The following is a 12,092-nucleotide window of genomic DNA, read 5'->3' on the forward strand; positions in this document are numbered from 1 at the left end:
CCCAAGGGGGCAAAGACCCCCCCCGGGGACAAATACCCCCCCCCGCAAGGGGCATCCCCCCCAGGGGGCAAATACCCCCCCAGGGGACAAATACCCCCCCCCGCAAGGGGCATCCCCCCCCAGGGGGCAAATACCCCCCCCAGGGGACAAATAACCCCCCCATGGGGCAAATTCCCCCCCCTCAGCCCCCGTTTTGGGGGTCCTGGATGCCCCCCCCCGGGCAGGGAGGGAGTTGGGGGGGGTTAATTGTCACCAAGGGGGGGAGGGGACAGGGACGGTGGCCCCGTGACACCCGGGGGGGGGTGATAAACGGCGCCGTCAGATGGTCGAGGTCTTGTCTGTGCCGTCTGCGGGGGGGGGGGGGGACACATGCGTCGGGGGGGGGACACGGGGCGCCCCGGTGTCACCTCCCTGTCCCCCCCCACCTTCACGTCCCTCGTGCACCCCGGTGCCCCCCCCGCCCCTGCGCCGTGTCCCTCGGGCCACCGTGTGTCCCCCCCATGGTGTCCCCAACGTGACATCCCTGCGCCCCCCCCCCACGGTGTTCCCCTGTGCCCCCCGCGGTGTCCCCGTCTCCCCCCCACAGTGTCCCCATGCCCCCGCAGTGTCCCCGTCCCCCCCACGGGTGTCCCCCTGTGCCCCCCCGGTGTCCCACAGTGCCCTGTCCCCCCCCCCCACGGTGTCCCCCTGTGCCCTCGCGGTGTCCCAAAGAGCCCTGTCCCCCCCCCACACGGTGTCCCCCTGTCCCCCCCCCCGGTGTCCCCTGTGCCCCCCCGTGGTGTCCCCGTCTCCCCCCCACAGTGTCCCCATGCCCCCGCAGTGTCCCCCGTCCCCCCCCACGGTGTCCCCCTGTGCCCCCCCGGTGTCCCACAGTGCCCTGTCCCCCCCCCCCCACGGTGTCCCCCTGTGCCCCCGCGGTGTCCCAAAGAGCCCTGTCCCCCCCCACGGTGTCCCCCTGTGCCCCCGCGGTGTCCCAAAGTGCCCTGTCCCCCCCCCACGGTGTCCCCCTGTGCCCCCCCGCGGTGTCCCCGTTCCTCCCCCCACGGTGTCCCCCCGTGCCCCCCCGGTGTCCCACAGTGCCCTGTCTCCCCCCATGGTGTCCCCCTGTGCCCCCCCGCGGTGTCCCCGTCCCCCCCCCACGGTGTCCCCCCGTGTCCCCCCCAGTGTCCCACAGTGCCCTGTCTCCCCCCATGGTGTCCCCATGCCCCCGTGGTGTCCCTGTCCCCCCTGCAGTGTCCTCACCCCCCCCCCCACGGTGTCCCCATGTCCCCATGGTGTCCCCCCACAGTGTCCCTGTCCCCCCTGCAGTGTCCTCACCCCCCCCTACGGTGTCCCCATGTCCCCATGGTGTCCCCCCGTGGTGTCCCTGTCCCCCTGCAGTGTCCCCGTCCCCTGCAGCATCCCCGTCCCCCCACGGTGTCCCTGTCCCCCTGCAGTGTCCTCGCCCCCCCCCACGGTGTCCCCATGTCCCCATGATGTCCCCCCACAGTGTCCCTGTCCCCCTGCAGTGTCCTCGCCCCCCCCACAGTGTCCCCATGTCCCCATGGTGTCCCCCCACAGTGTCCCTGTCCCCCGCAGTGTCCCTGTCCCCTGCAGCGTCCCCGTCCCCCTGCAGTGTCCCCTCCGTCCCCCGCGGCGTCCCTCTGTTCCCCCCGAGTGTCCCCATGCCCCCCGGCATCCCTGTCCCCTGCGGTGTCCCCTCTGTCCCCCGCAGTGTCCCCCTCCCCCATGGCATCCCCCGCGGTGTCCCCCCGCGGTGTCCCTGTCCCCCCACAGTGTCCCCATCCCCTGCGGTGTCCCTGTCCCCCCACGGCGTCCCCCTGTCCCCCCACGGTCCCCCAGCCCCCCCACGGTCCCCGTGTCCCCCCACGGTCCCTGTGTCCCCCCGCGGTGTCCCCATATCCCCCCACGGTCCCCCTGTGCCCCCGTGCTGTCCCCCCACGGCGTCCCCCTGTCCCCCCACAGTCCCCCAGCCCCCCCACGGTCCCCGTGTCCCCCCACGGTCCCCGTGTCCCCCCACGGTGTCCCCGTCCCCCCACGGTCCCTGTGTCCCCCCGCGGTGTCCCCATATCCCCCCACGGTCCCCCTGTGTCCCCGTGCTGTCCCCCCGCGGCGTCCCCCTGTCCCCCCATGGTCCCCGTGTCCCCCCGCGGTGTCCCCTTGTCCCCCCCGCGGTGTCCCCCTGTCCCCCCACGGTCCCCCTATGCCCCCATGCTGTCCCCCCACAGTGTCCCCGTCCCCCGCGGTGTCCCCCTGTCCCCCCACGGTCTCCGTGTCCCCCCGCGGTGACCCCCTGTCCTCCCCACAGTGTCCCCCTGTCCCCCCACGGTCCCCGTTCCCCCACGGTGTTCCCCCACGGTGTCCCCATCCCCCCACAGTCCCTGTGTCCCCCCGCGGTGTCCCCGTGTCCCCCCACGGTCCCCCCGTGCCCCCGTGCTGTCCCCCCACGGTGTCCCCCAGCCCCCCTACGGTCCCCCAGCCCCCCCGCGGTGTCCCCCAGCCCCCCCACGGTCCCCCAGCCCCCCCACGGTCCCCGTGTCCCCCCGCGGTGTCCCCGTGTCCCCCGCGCACCGCCCAGCGCGTGCTCCGTCATGCTCAGGCACAGCGACTCCAGCGTCGGGTTGATCTCCAGGTCGGTGCCGGGGAGCTGGCACTCTGCGGGGGGGGGAGGGGGGCGGTGAGAGGGGGCCCAGGTGTCCGGGGTGCCCCATCACACCTCCCCCCCCTCCAAAAGGGACCCAGGCATCCTGGGCGCCCCATCACCCTCCCCAGCAGGGACCCAGGCGTCCGGGGCGCCCCATCAGCCCCTGCAGTCGGGACCCGGGTGCCCCATCACCCCCTGCAGCGGGGACCCAGGTGTCCGGGGTGCCCCATCACCCCCCACAGCGGGGACCTGGGCGCCCCATCACCCCCCGCAGTGGGGACCCAGGCGTCCGGGGCGCCCCATCACCCCCCCGAAGCGGGGAGCCAGGTGCCCCATCACCCCCCACAGCGGGGACCTGGGCGCCCCATCACCCCCTGCAGCAGGGACCCAGGCGTCCGGGGTGCCCCATCACCCCCCGCAGCGGGGACCTGGGCGCCCCATCACCCCCTGCAGCGGGGACCTGGGTGCCCCATCACCCCCCCAAAAGGGACCCAGGCGTCCGGGGCACCCCATCACCCCCCGCAGCGGGGAGCCAGGTGCCCCATCACCCCCCGCAGTGGGGACCCAGGCGTCCGGGGCGCCCCATCACCCCCCGCAGCGGGGACCCGGGCGTCCGGGGGGGCCCCATCACCCCCGGCAGCGGGGCCCCGGCGTCCGGGGGGGCCTACCCTGGGGGAACATGAGGACGGCCTGCGGCGAGGTGTGCACGGGCAGCGAGTGGGTGCGCTGCACCGCGCTGCGGCTCTGCCCCGGCACGCTGTTACTGCCCCCGGGGTTGGCGAACCACAGGCTCTGCGGGGAGCGGGGGGGGGTCAAGGGGGGGGGGGACCCCGCCGGGACGCCCCGAACCCCAGCCGGGACCCCCCCCCCACCACCACCGACATAGGCGGCTCCCCCAAAATGGCACCAGGAATGGGGTGTCGCTCCCCGCTCCAACGTGGGTGGGGAAGGACCCAGGAGTCCGGGAGCGCCCCCCCATGCTGGGACCCCTCTCACCCCCCCAAGGAAAGGACCCAGGAGTCCGGGAGCCGCCCCCCCCCCCATGCTGGGACCCCTCTCACCCCCCCAAGGAAAGGACCCAGGAGTCCGGGAGCCGCCCCCCCCATGCTGGGACCCCTCTCACCCCCCCAAGGAAAGGACCCAGGAGTCCGGGAGCCGCCCCCCCATGCTGAGACCCCTCTCACCCCCCCAAGGAAAGGACCCAGGAGTCCAAGAGACCCCCCCCATGTCGGGACCCCTCTCACCCCACCAAGGAAAGGACCCAGGAGTCCAGGAGACCCCCGCCATGCTGGGACCCCTCCCACCCCCCCCAAGGAAAGGACACAGGCGTCCGTGACCCCCCCCCCCCATACCAGGATCACCCTCCCAAAAGGACCCCGGTGTCCAGGAGCTCCCCCCCACACCAGGACCCCCCCCACCTCCAAAGGACCCAGGCATCCGGGACCCCCCCCCATACCGGGACCACCCTCCTAAAAGGACCCAGGCATCCAGGAGCTCCCCCTAACTGGGACCCCCCACCCCTAAGGAAAGGACCCAGGTGTCCGGGCCCCCCCAGCCCCATGTGGACCCAGGTGTCCGCCCCCACCCCCAGCCCCCCAGTTCCCCCCCCAGTCCCATGTGGACCCAGGCGTCCGGGCCCCCCCCCCGCCACCCCCTGTGCTCACCTGCCGGCCCTGGGCGGCGGCGGGGCCACCCAGCGGGTGCCGGGGGCCAGGCCCGGGGGCCCCCGCCATGGCGGCGGGGCCCAGGAGCCCCAGGCGGGCGGGGGGCAGCGCCCGGGGGGGCAGGGCGAAGGGGCGCTGCCCCCGCCGCCCCCCCGCCCCCCCCACAGAGCCAGCTATGGGGAGCGAGTTGGAGCCGAAGGCCCAGCTGGGGGGAGAGGGCGGCGGGGGGGGGGGGTGTCAGGGCAGCGCCCGCACCCCCGGACGCCCCCCACCCCGGGGGCACCCGGCACAGGGCACCCAGGGGTCTCACAGACACCCCGCCCCCCCCGCAGGGAAACTGAGGCACCCAGGAGTGTCCTAGACCCCCCCGGGGGAAACTGAGGCACCTGGGGGACCCTCAACACTCTTAGGGGGACACTGGGGCACCCAGGGGGGATAATGGGGTACCTAGGGGTGCCCAAGACCCTCCCCCCAGGGGGAAACTGGGGCACCCAGAGGGTCCCAAGGGGGATCATGGGGCACCTAGGGGTGCCCAAGAGGCCCCCAGGGGGAAACTGGGGCACCCAGGGGGTCCCTCTACACTCTTAGGGGGGCACTGGGGCACCCAGGGGGTCCTAAGGGGGATAATGAGGCACCCAGGCATGCCCAAGACCCCCCTAGGGGGAAACTGAGGCAGCCAGGGGATCCCAATTGGGAAACTGAGGCACCTAGAGGTGCCCTAGACCCCCTGAGGGGGATACTGAGGCACCCAGGGGGTCCCAAGGGGGATCATGGGGCACCTAGGGGTGCCCAAGAGTCCCCCGGGGGAAACTGAGGCACCCAGGGGGTCCCAAGGGGGATAATGGGGCACCTAGGGGTGCCCAAGGAGTCCCCTGACACTCTTGGGGGGGCACTGGGGCACCCACGGGCGATAACGAGGCACCCGGAGGGCCTGAGACCCTCCCCAAGAGGGAAACTGAGGCACCGGAGAGGGAAACTGAGGCACCCAGGAGGGACCCCAGACCCTCCAGGGAGCATCCACGGGGCAAAGGGAGGTGCTGGGGGAACCTGGGGCACCCGGGGGACCCCCAGCCCCCCCGGCGGGGCCCCCCCAGCCCCCCACTCACCCCTTGGAGGGCCGGTAGCCCGGGACGTCGAGCGGCACCTTCTTGGGGAAGGCTCGGAGCAGCTTGAGGACCTGCTGCTTCCAGGACAGGAGCCTCTTCTTCTGCGTCTCCGTGAACGCCTGCGGGGTCGGGGGCGGGGTGTGGGGGCTGTTGGAGGGGGGAGAGGACCCCCACCCCCACCCGGCCAGGGCCCAGGCGTCCGGGGACCCGCCCCGGCCCCCCTACCTCGTGCGTCAGGCACTTCTCGAGGAGCTGGAGGTAACTGGTGATGTTCTCCTCGTCCGGCCGCGACACCAGGAGCTGGGTGCACACTGCGGGGGGCGTGGGGGGGGCGGTGAGGAGGGGGCTCAGGAGGCCTGGGACCCTCCCCCAGCTCCCCTCTAGGGAGCCCAGGAGTCCCGGGACATCCCCCGCCCACCTTTAGGGAGCCCAGGAGTCCTGGGACACCCCCAGCCCCCAATTAGGGAGCCCAGGAGTCCCGGGACCCCCCCCTTAGCCCCCTTTTAGGGAGCCCAGGAGTCCCGGGACCCCCCCTCAGCCCCCTTTTAGGAAGCCCAGGAGTCCTGGGACCCCCCCCCAGCTCCCCTTTAGGGAGCCCAGGAGACCCAGGACACCCCTAGCCCGTCTTTAGGGAGCCCAGGAGTCCCGGGACCCCCCCCACTCAGCCCCCCTTTAGGGAGCCCAGGAGTCCCAGGACACCCCCAGCCCCCAATTAGGGAGCCCAGGAGTCCTGGGACCCCCCCCAGCCCCCCTTTAGGGAGCCCAGGAGACCCAGGACACCCCCCAGCCCGTCTTTAGGGAGCCCAGGAGTCCTGGGACACCCCCCAGCCCCCCTTTAGGAAATCCAGGAGTCTCAGGACCCCCCCCGCCCCGCTCCAGGAAGGGACCCAGGCGTCCGGGCGGCTCACCCTTGCCCATGACGCGGGTGAACTGCCCGGGGATGTCGCCCTCGGGCACGGGGGCGGCGGGGGCCTCGGCGTCGGCGGCCGGGTGGGGGGCGAAGGCGTCCCCGGGGGGGTCCTTGGCGGGGGCCCCGTTGGCGGCGGTGGCGGGGGGTGCGGGGGGCGCCGGCGGCGCCGCGGGGGGCCGGAAGGCCTTGATGGGCGTCACCATGATCTGCTGCAGCTCCTGCAGCGCCGTCCACAGGTTGCCCCCCTCGAGGATGTCCTGGCGGGGGGGGGACGGGACACGGGGACACGTGGGTAGGGGGACACGCTAGGCATGGCTCGGGGGGACGCGGGGACCCCGGGAGGAGTGGGAACACCCCAGGGGGACAAGGGGACCCCAGGGGGACAAGGGGACCCCAGGGGGACAAGGGATGACCAGGGACAGTCCCAGGGACAAGGGGACATGTCATCGGGGGAGGGTGGGCGGCAAGGGGACACGGGACGATGGGACTGGGAACATCCCGGGAAAGCCCTGGGGACAAGGGCACCCGGGGGGGAGCAGAGACATCCTGTGCCCACCCTGGGGACACTAGGGGACAAGGGGACCCAGGGACACCCCAGGGATATGGGGGGGGGGAACATGGGGAGACCGGGGACACTCTGTGCCCACCCTGGGGACACGTAGGGACAAGGGGACCTAGGGGAGAATCACAAACACCCCGGGCCAACCCCAGGGACGTGGCGGGACAAGGGGACACTGCATCCGCCCCAGAGACATAGGGGGACAAGGGACACTTTGTACCAGCTCTAGGGACAAGGGGAGACCCCTGCCAGCCTTGGGGACACAGCGGAGAGCAGGGATAGCCCGGGCCAACCCCAGGGGACACAGGGGGGACAAAGGACACCCTGGGCCAGCCCCAGAGACCTGGGAGCACCAAGGGTGCCCTGTGGCAGCGCTGGGGACACAGTGGGGACGGCTGCCAGCCCGGGGAAGGGGGGGGGGGGGACCAGGGCCACCCTGTCCCCGCCGCCCCCCTCCGCACCTTCTCCAGCGACTTGAGGACGCTCTGTCTCTCCCGCAGCTTCTGGATGCTGAGGGCGATCTTGTGCCGGGCCCCCTTGGTGACGTTCTGCAGGGAGAAGAGGAGGGCGATGAAGGGGACGACGGGCCACGTCGCCCCGCGTTTCCCCCGTCCCCGCCACCGCCGGGCTCACCTGCGACTCGAGGTGATGCTCCGTGAGCGTCATCATCTCCTCGTAGGTCATCTGGGAGAAGAGGGCGGCGTATTTGTGCAGCCGCAGGCTCTTGAGCCACGAGGGGACGTCTGCGGCGGGGACGACGACGGGGGGAACCGTGAGCCGACCTGGCCGCTCGGGGCCACCACCCCGCCGCCGTCACCCGCCGCCGCCTTACCTTTCATGCCGCTGCCGTCCTCCTGGAAGGTGTTGCGGCCGCCGGCGGGCTCCTCGGTCTGCTCGCTGCCCGAGGAGGCCACGCTGCTCTGGGGCGAGAGGGGCGCGTGGTCGCCGGGGCCGAAGGGGGGTCGGGGACCCAGGTCGTCGGTGGCACCCGGCCACTCGCCGCCCGCCTGGGGGCTGCCGGGCGCCAGCGACATGGAGCGCTTGAGCGGGCTGGCGTGCAGCTGGCAGGGCAGGGCTGCGGGGCGAGAGACGGGCACGGCGTGGGCGCCCGGGCGGCCGCGGGGACGCCGGGTGCCCTCGGGGACAGCGGGTGGCGTGGCCCGGGTTTGGTCCCCCCCCCCCCCCCCGGCGCCGGGGGTCCGCCGCGGAGCTTTTTCTCGGCGTCCTCGGTCACCTCGGGTGGTTCCCAGGGCTGGCCGCGGGGCGTCTCCGATCCGCCCCCGGGGTCCCCTTGTCCCCTCCCTGCCACGGGGTCTCCATGGGCTCCCCCAGGCTTTGGCCTCCCTCGTGTCCCCAGGGCTGGCACAGGGTGTCACCGCTATTCCCTGGGGTCCCCTCGTCCCCTGTGTCACTAGGGCTGGCACGGAGCATCCCCGCTCCCCTCTCCATGTCCCCTTGTCCCCTCAGGGCTGGCACAGAGCATCCCCGGTCCCCTCTCCATGTCCCCTTGTCCCCTCAGGGCTGGCACGGAGCATCCCCGCTCCCCTCTCCATGTCCCCTTGTCCCCTCAGGGCTGGCACGGAGCATCCCCGGTCTCCTCTCCATGTCCCCTTGTCCCCTCAGGGCTGGCACAAGGCATCCCCGCTCCCCTCTCCATGTCCCCTTGTCCCCTCAGGGCTGGCACAAGGCATCCCCGCTCCCCTCTCCATGTCCCCTTGTCCCCTCAGGGCTGGCACAGAGCATCCCCGGTCCCTCTCCATGTCCCCTTGTCCCCTCAGGGCTGGCACAAGGCATCCCCGGTCCCCTCTCCATGTCCCCTTGTCCCCTCAGGGCTGGCACAGAGCATCCCCGGTCTCCTCTCCATGTCCCCTTGTCCCCTCAGGGCTGGCACAGAGCATCCCCGCTCCCCTCTCCATGTCCCCTTGTCCCCTCAGGGCTGGCACGGAGCATCCCCGGTCCCCTCTCCATGTCCCCTTGTCCCCTCAGGGCTGGCACGGAGCATCCCCGGTCCCCTCTCCATGTCCCCTTGTCCCCTCAGGGCTGGCACGGAGCATCCCCGGTCCCCTCTCCATGTCCCCTTGTCCCCTCAGGGCTGGCACAGAGCATCCCCGGTCCCCTCTCCATGTCCCCTTGTCCCCTCAGGGCTGGCATGGAGCATCCCCGCTCCCCTCTCCATGTCCCCTTGTCCCCTCAGGGCTGGCACAAGGCATCCCCGCTCCCCTCTCCATGTCCCCTTGTCCCCTCAGGGCTGGCACAGAGCATCCCCGCTCCCCTCTCCATGTCCCCTTGTCCCCTCAGGGCTGGCATGGAGCATCCCCGCTCCCCTCTCCATGTCCCCTTGTCCCCTCAGGGCTGGCACGGAGCATCCCCGGTCCCCTCTCCATGTCCCCTTGTCCCCTCAGGGCTGGCACGGAGCATCCCCGGTCCCCTCTCCATGTCCCCTTGTCCCCTCAGGGCTGGCACGGAGCATCCCCGGTCCCCTCTCCATGTCCCCTTGTCCCCTCAGGGCTGGCACGGAGCATCCCCGGTCCCCTCTCCATGTCCCCTTGTCCCCTCAGGGCTGGCACAGAGCATCCCCGGTCCCCTCTCCATGTCCCCTTGTCCCCTCAGGGCTGGCATGGAGCATCCCCGCTCCCCTCTCCATGTCCCCTTGTCCCCTCAGGGCTGGCACGGAGCATCCCCGGTCCCCTCTCCATGTCCCCTTGTCCCCTCAGGGCTGGCACGGAGCATCCCCGGTCCCCTCTCCATGTCCCCTTGTCCCCTCAGGGCTGGCACGGAGCATCCCCGCTCCCCTCTCCATGTCCCCTTGTCCCCTCAGGGCTGGCACGGAGCATCCCCGCTCCCCTCTCCATGTCCCCTTGTCCCCTCAGGGCTGGCACGGAGCATCCCCGGTCCCCTCTCCATGTCCCCTTGTCCCCTCAGGGCTGGCACGGAGCATCCCCGGTCCCCTCTCCATGTCCCCTTGTCCCCTCAGGGCTGGCACAGAGCATCCCTGGTCCCCTCACCGTGTCCCCTTGTCCCCTCAGGGCTGGCACGGAGCATCCCCGGTCCCCTCTCCATGTCCCCTTGTCCCCTCAGGGCTGGCATAGAGCATCCCCGGTCCCTCTCCATGTCCCCTTGTCCCCTCAGGGCTGGCACGGAGCATCCCCACTCCCCTTCCATGTCCCCTTGCCCCCACAGGACTGACACGGAGCATCCGCAGTCCTCCCCCGTGTCCCCTCGGGAGTGGCAGGGGACGCCCCCGCGTCCCCTCGGCCTCCCGCCGCCCCCTCACCTGGGTTGCCGCCCATGCTGTTGATGGCGGCGGGCACGGAGCTGGAGGAGTGGAAGGGCAAGTGTCCGTTCTCCCGGGGCGCCTTGTCCTGCCAGCCGGGGCCCAGGTCGGCCAGGCCGGCCTCGCCGGGGCCCTGCCACTCGTCGGAGCCCTGGCGGGAGTGGAAAGCGGCCTCGGGACGGCCGCGGGCGCCGTAAGCGCCGGCCAGGCGCTCCTCCAGGTGCCCCAGCCACAGGGCCAGGGAGTTGCGGTCGTCCAAGGTGGTGGCGGGGTGGATGAGGGCGTAGGAGAGCAGCTGCCGGCTCTCCTCCACGAACTGGTTGCTCTCGATGGAGTACGCCAGCACCTTCTGCAGCAGCTTCATGTACTCGGCCTTGGCCTCGGCGTTGCCGGGCTGCAGCAGCGGCAGGTGGGAGAGCAGCAGCGAAATGGCCTTCTCCTTCGGCTCCTGCGGCCACTGGCTGATGACGGCTGCCGAGGGGGGCGAGAGGCGGCTGAGGAGGCGGCGAGGACCCGCCGGGGAGCGGCCGCGGGGGAAGCGTCACCCCGCGCTCGGCTGTTTGCCGCCCGGGAAGTTCAAGCTTCGGGGAAGGAGGCGGAAGGGCGAAGGGGCGGCGGCCGAACCGGCTCGGTTGCGACCTCGCGGCGGGCGCCAACGTGACGTCGCCCGGCACCGGGTTGGAAACGAGAGAGCGGTCGGAGCCGCGATTCAGCCCGGGATCGGCAGCTCGAAGCCGAGCCCGCGGCTCAAGGGAGAGCGAACCCGCGGGCGGCGGCGGGGAACCAGGCGCGTTAAACCTGCGAGCGTCTCCGCCGTCCTCCCACCCGCCGGCCCTTTTCCGAGCCGGCTCGGCTCCCTCCGGCTCATCCCGCTCGGGGCGGGCAGCGGCGGGCCGGCGAGTCGTTTCCTCGCCGCCGCCGGCTGCGGCGAGGGGAGGCGGAAAACCTTCTGCCGGCAGGAAAGGCGAGCCGGGGCCGGGTGCCAGGGCTCCCCGGCGGGGCAGGAAGGAAGCGCGGGGCCGCGCGGCTCCGGGGAGAGGGCGCCCGAGCCCCGGGCCGAGCTCCAGGAATGCCAGGAATGCAAACAGCCCCGAGGAAACCGCCCCGAGGGGGCTGCGCTTTCGCAGCGGCGGGCAGTTCTGCCTCGTCCGTCCGCCTCGATGCGAGGTCGGCGGGGCGGGGGGGGAACCAAAGCGAACGATTTTGGGGGCGGAAAACGGGCCGGGGAAGCCGTGGCCGGCCCGAGGACTCACCGGCGCTGTTGGCTTCGGCCTCGAGGACGTGGATCTCGGCGCAGTCGGCCAGCGAGTGCTCGAGGCAGAGCTGCAGGAAGCGGGCCTGGGTGCGGGTGACGCGCTTGAGCAGCGAGAGCAGGGCCACCGTCTGCTCGCACTCGTTCCAGCCCTTGAACCACCCCGCCAGGATCCCCACCTGGTCCCGGAACATCATGGTGGCGGCGCCGGGGCCGCGGCGAGCGGCCGGAGCGCGAGGCGGCGGCGGCGGGGAGATGCGGGCCCGGCCGTGCCCCCGCTCACATGGTTTCGGCTCGGCGGCAGCGCGACGAGTCGGCGGCCCCCCGAAGCGGGGCGGGTGGGCGGGCGGGGGGGGCGCGAGGCCCCCACGGCTCCGGCCGGACCCCCCCCCCCGCACCCGCCGGCGTCGCTGGGCAGCCGCGGAGCGCCCCGGAGATCCCTGCGGAGAGAGCGGAGACGGGGCGGCGTTACGGCGCCCGGTACCGCCCGCCGGGGCCACGTCGGTGCTCCGGTGCGACTGGGACGGCGTGGGGGGCCCAGTTCGCTTCCCCAGTGCAACTGGGATCGGTGTGGGATCCTGGTTCAGCACCCCAGCGCAACTGGGACCGGCTTGGACCCCACCAGTATAGCCAGGATGATCTGGGGGTCCCAGTTCAGCCCTCCAGTACTACTGGGACTGGCT

The 12,092-nt window shown here is 72.8% G+C and overlaps 1 protein-coding gene across 2 annotated transcripts; it reads right to left on the reverse strand.

The window, feature by feature from the left end:
- Positions 1–80: 80 nt before the first annotated feature.
- Positions 81–11,738, reverse strand: SAMD4B (sterile alpha motif domain containing 4B). 2 transcript variants are annotated; one of them, XM_068909902.1, is made up of 13 exons: positions 11,589–11,732; positions 11,411–11,480; positions 10,158–10,628; positions 7,716–7,958; positions 7,517–7,626; positions 7,345–7,431; positions 6,323–6,581; positions 5,640–5,725; positions 5,415–5,533; positions 4,309–4,513; positions 3,313–3,436; positions 2,572–2,655; positions 81–347 (listed from the first exon to the last, which is right to left on the reverse strand). In XM_068909902.1, the coding sequence occupies exons 1-13, from the start codon at positions 11,604–11,606 to the stop codon at positions 319–321; spliced, it is 1,905 nt and encodes a 634-aa protein (XP_068766003.1). In that variant the 5' UTR covers positions 11,607–11,732; the 3' UTR covers positions 81–318. The 2 variants fall into 2 exon arrangements, with proteins under 2 accessions (XP_068766003.1, XP_068766002.1); XM_068909901.1 differs by having other exon boundaries at positions 11,411–11,738.
- Between the last annotated feature and the right edge of the window lie 354 nt (positions 11,739–12,092).

Source organism: Struthio camelus, chromosome 16, assembly GCF_040807025.1.
Source record: "Struthio camelus isolate bStrCam1 chromosome 16, bStrCam1.hap1, whole genome shotgun sequence".
Classification (NCBI taxonomy): Eukaryota; Metazoa; Chordata; class Aves; order Struthioniformes; family Struthionidae; genus Struthio; species Struthio camelus.

Excerpts from the sequence above, each read along its gene's own strand:
- SAMD4B (XM_068909901.1), bottom strand. The coding sequence starts at position 11,606 with ATGATGTTCCGGGACCAGGTGGGGATCCTGGCGGGGTGGTTCAAGGGC. Across the intron at positions 6,582-7,344 it reads TCCTCAAGTCGCTGGAGAAG|GACATCCTCGAGGGGGGCAA; the intron begins GTGCGGAGGGGG and ends CCCCCCCGCCAG. Across the intron at positions 2,656-3,312 it reads CGTCCTCATGTTCCCCCAGG|AGTGCCAGCTCCCCGGCACC; the intron begins GTAGGCCCCCCC and ends CCCCCCCCGCAG.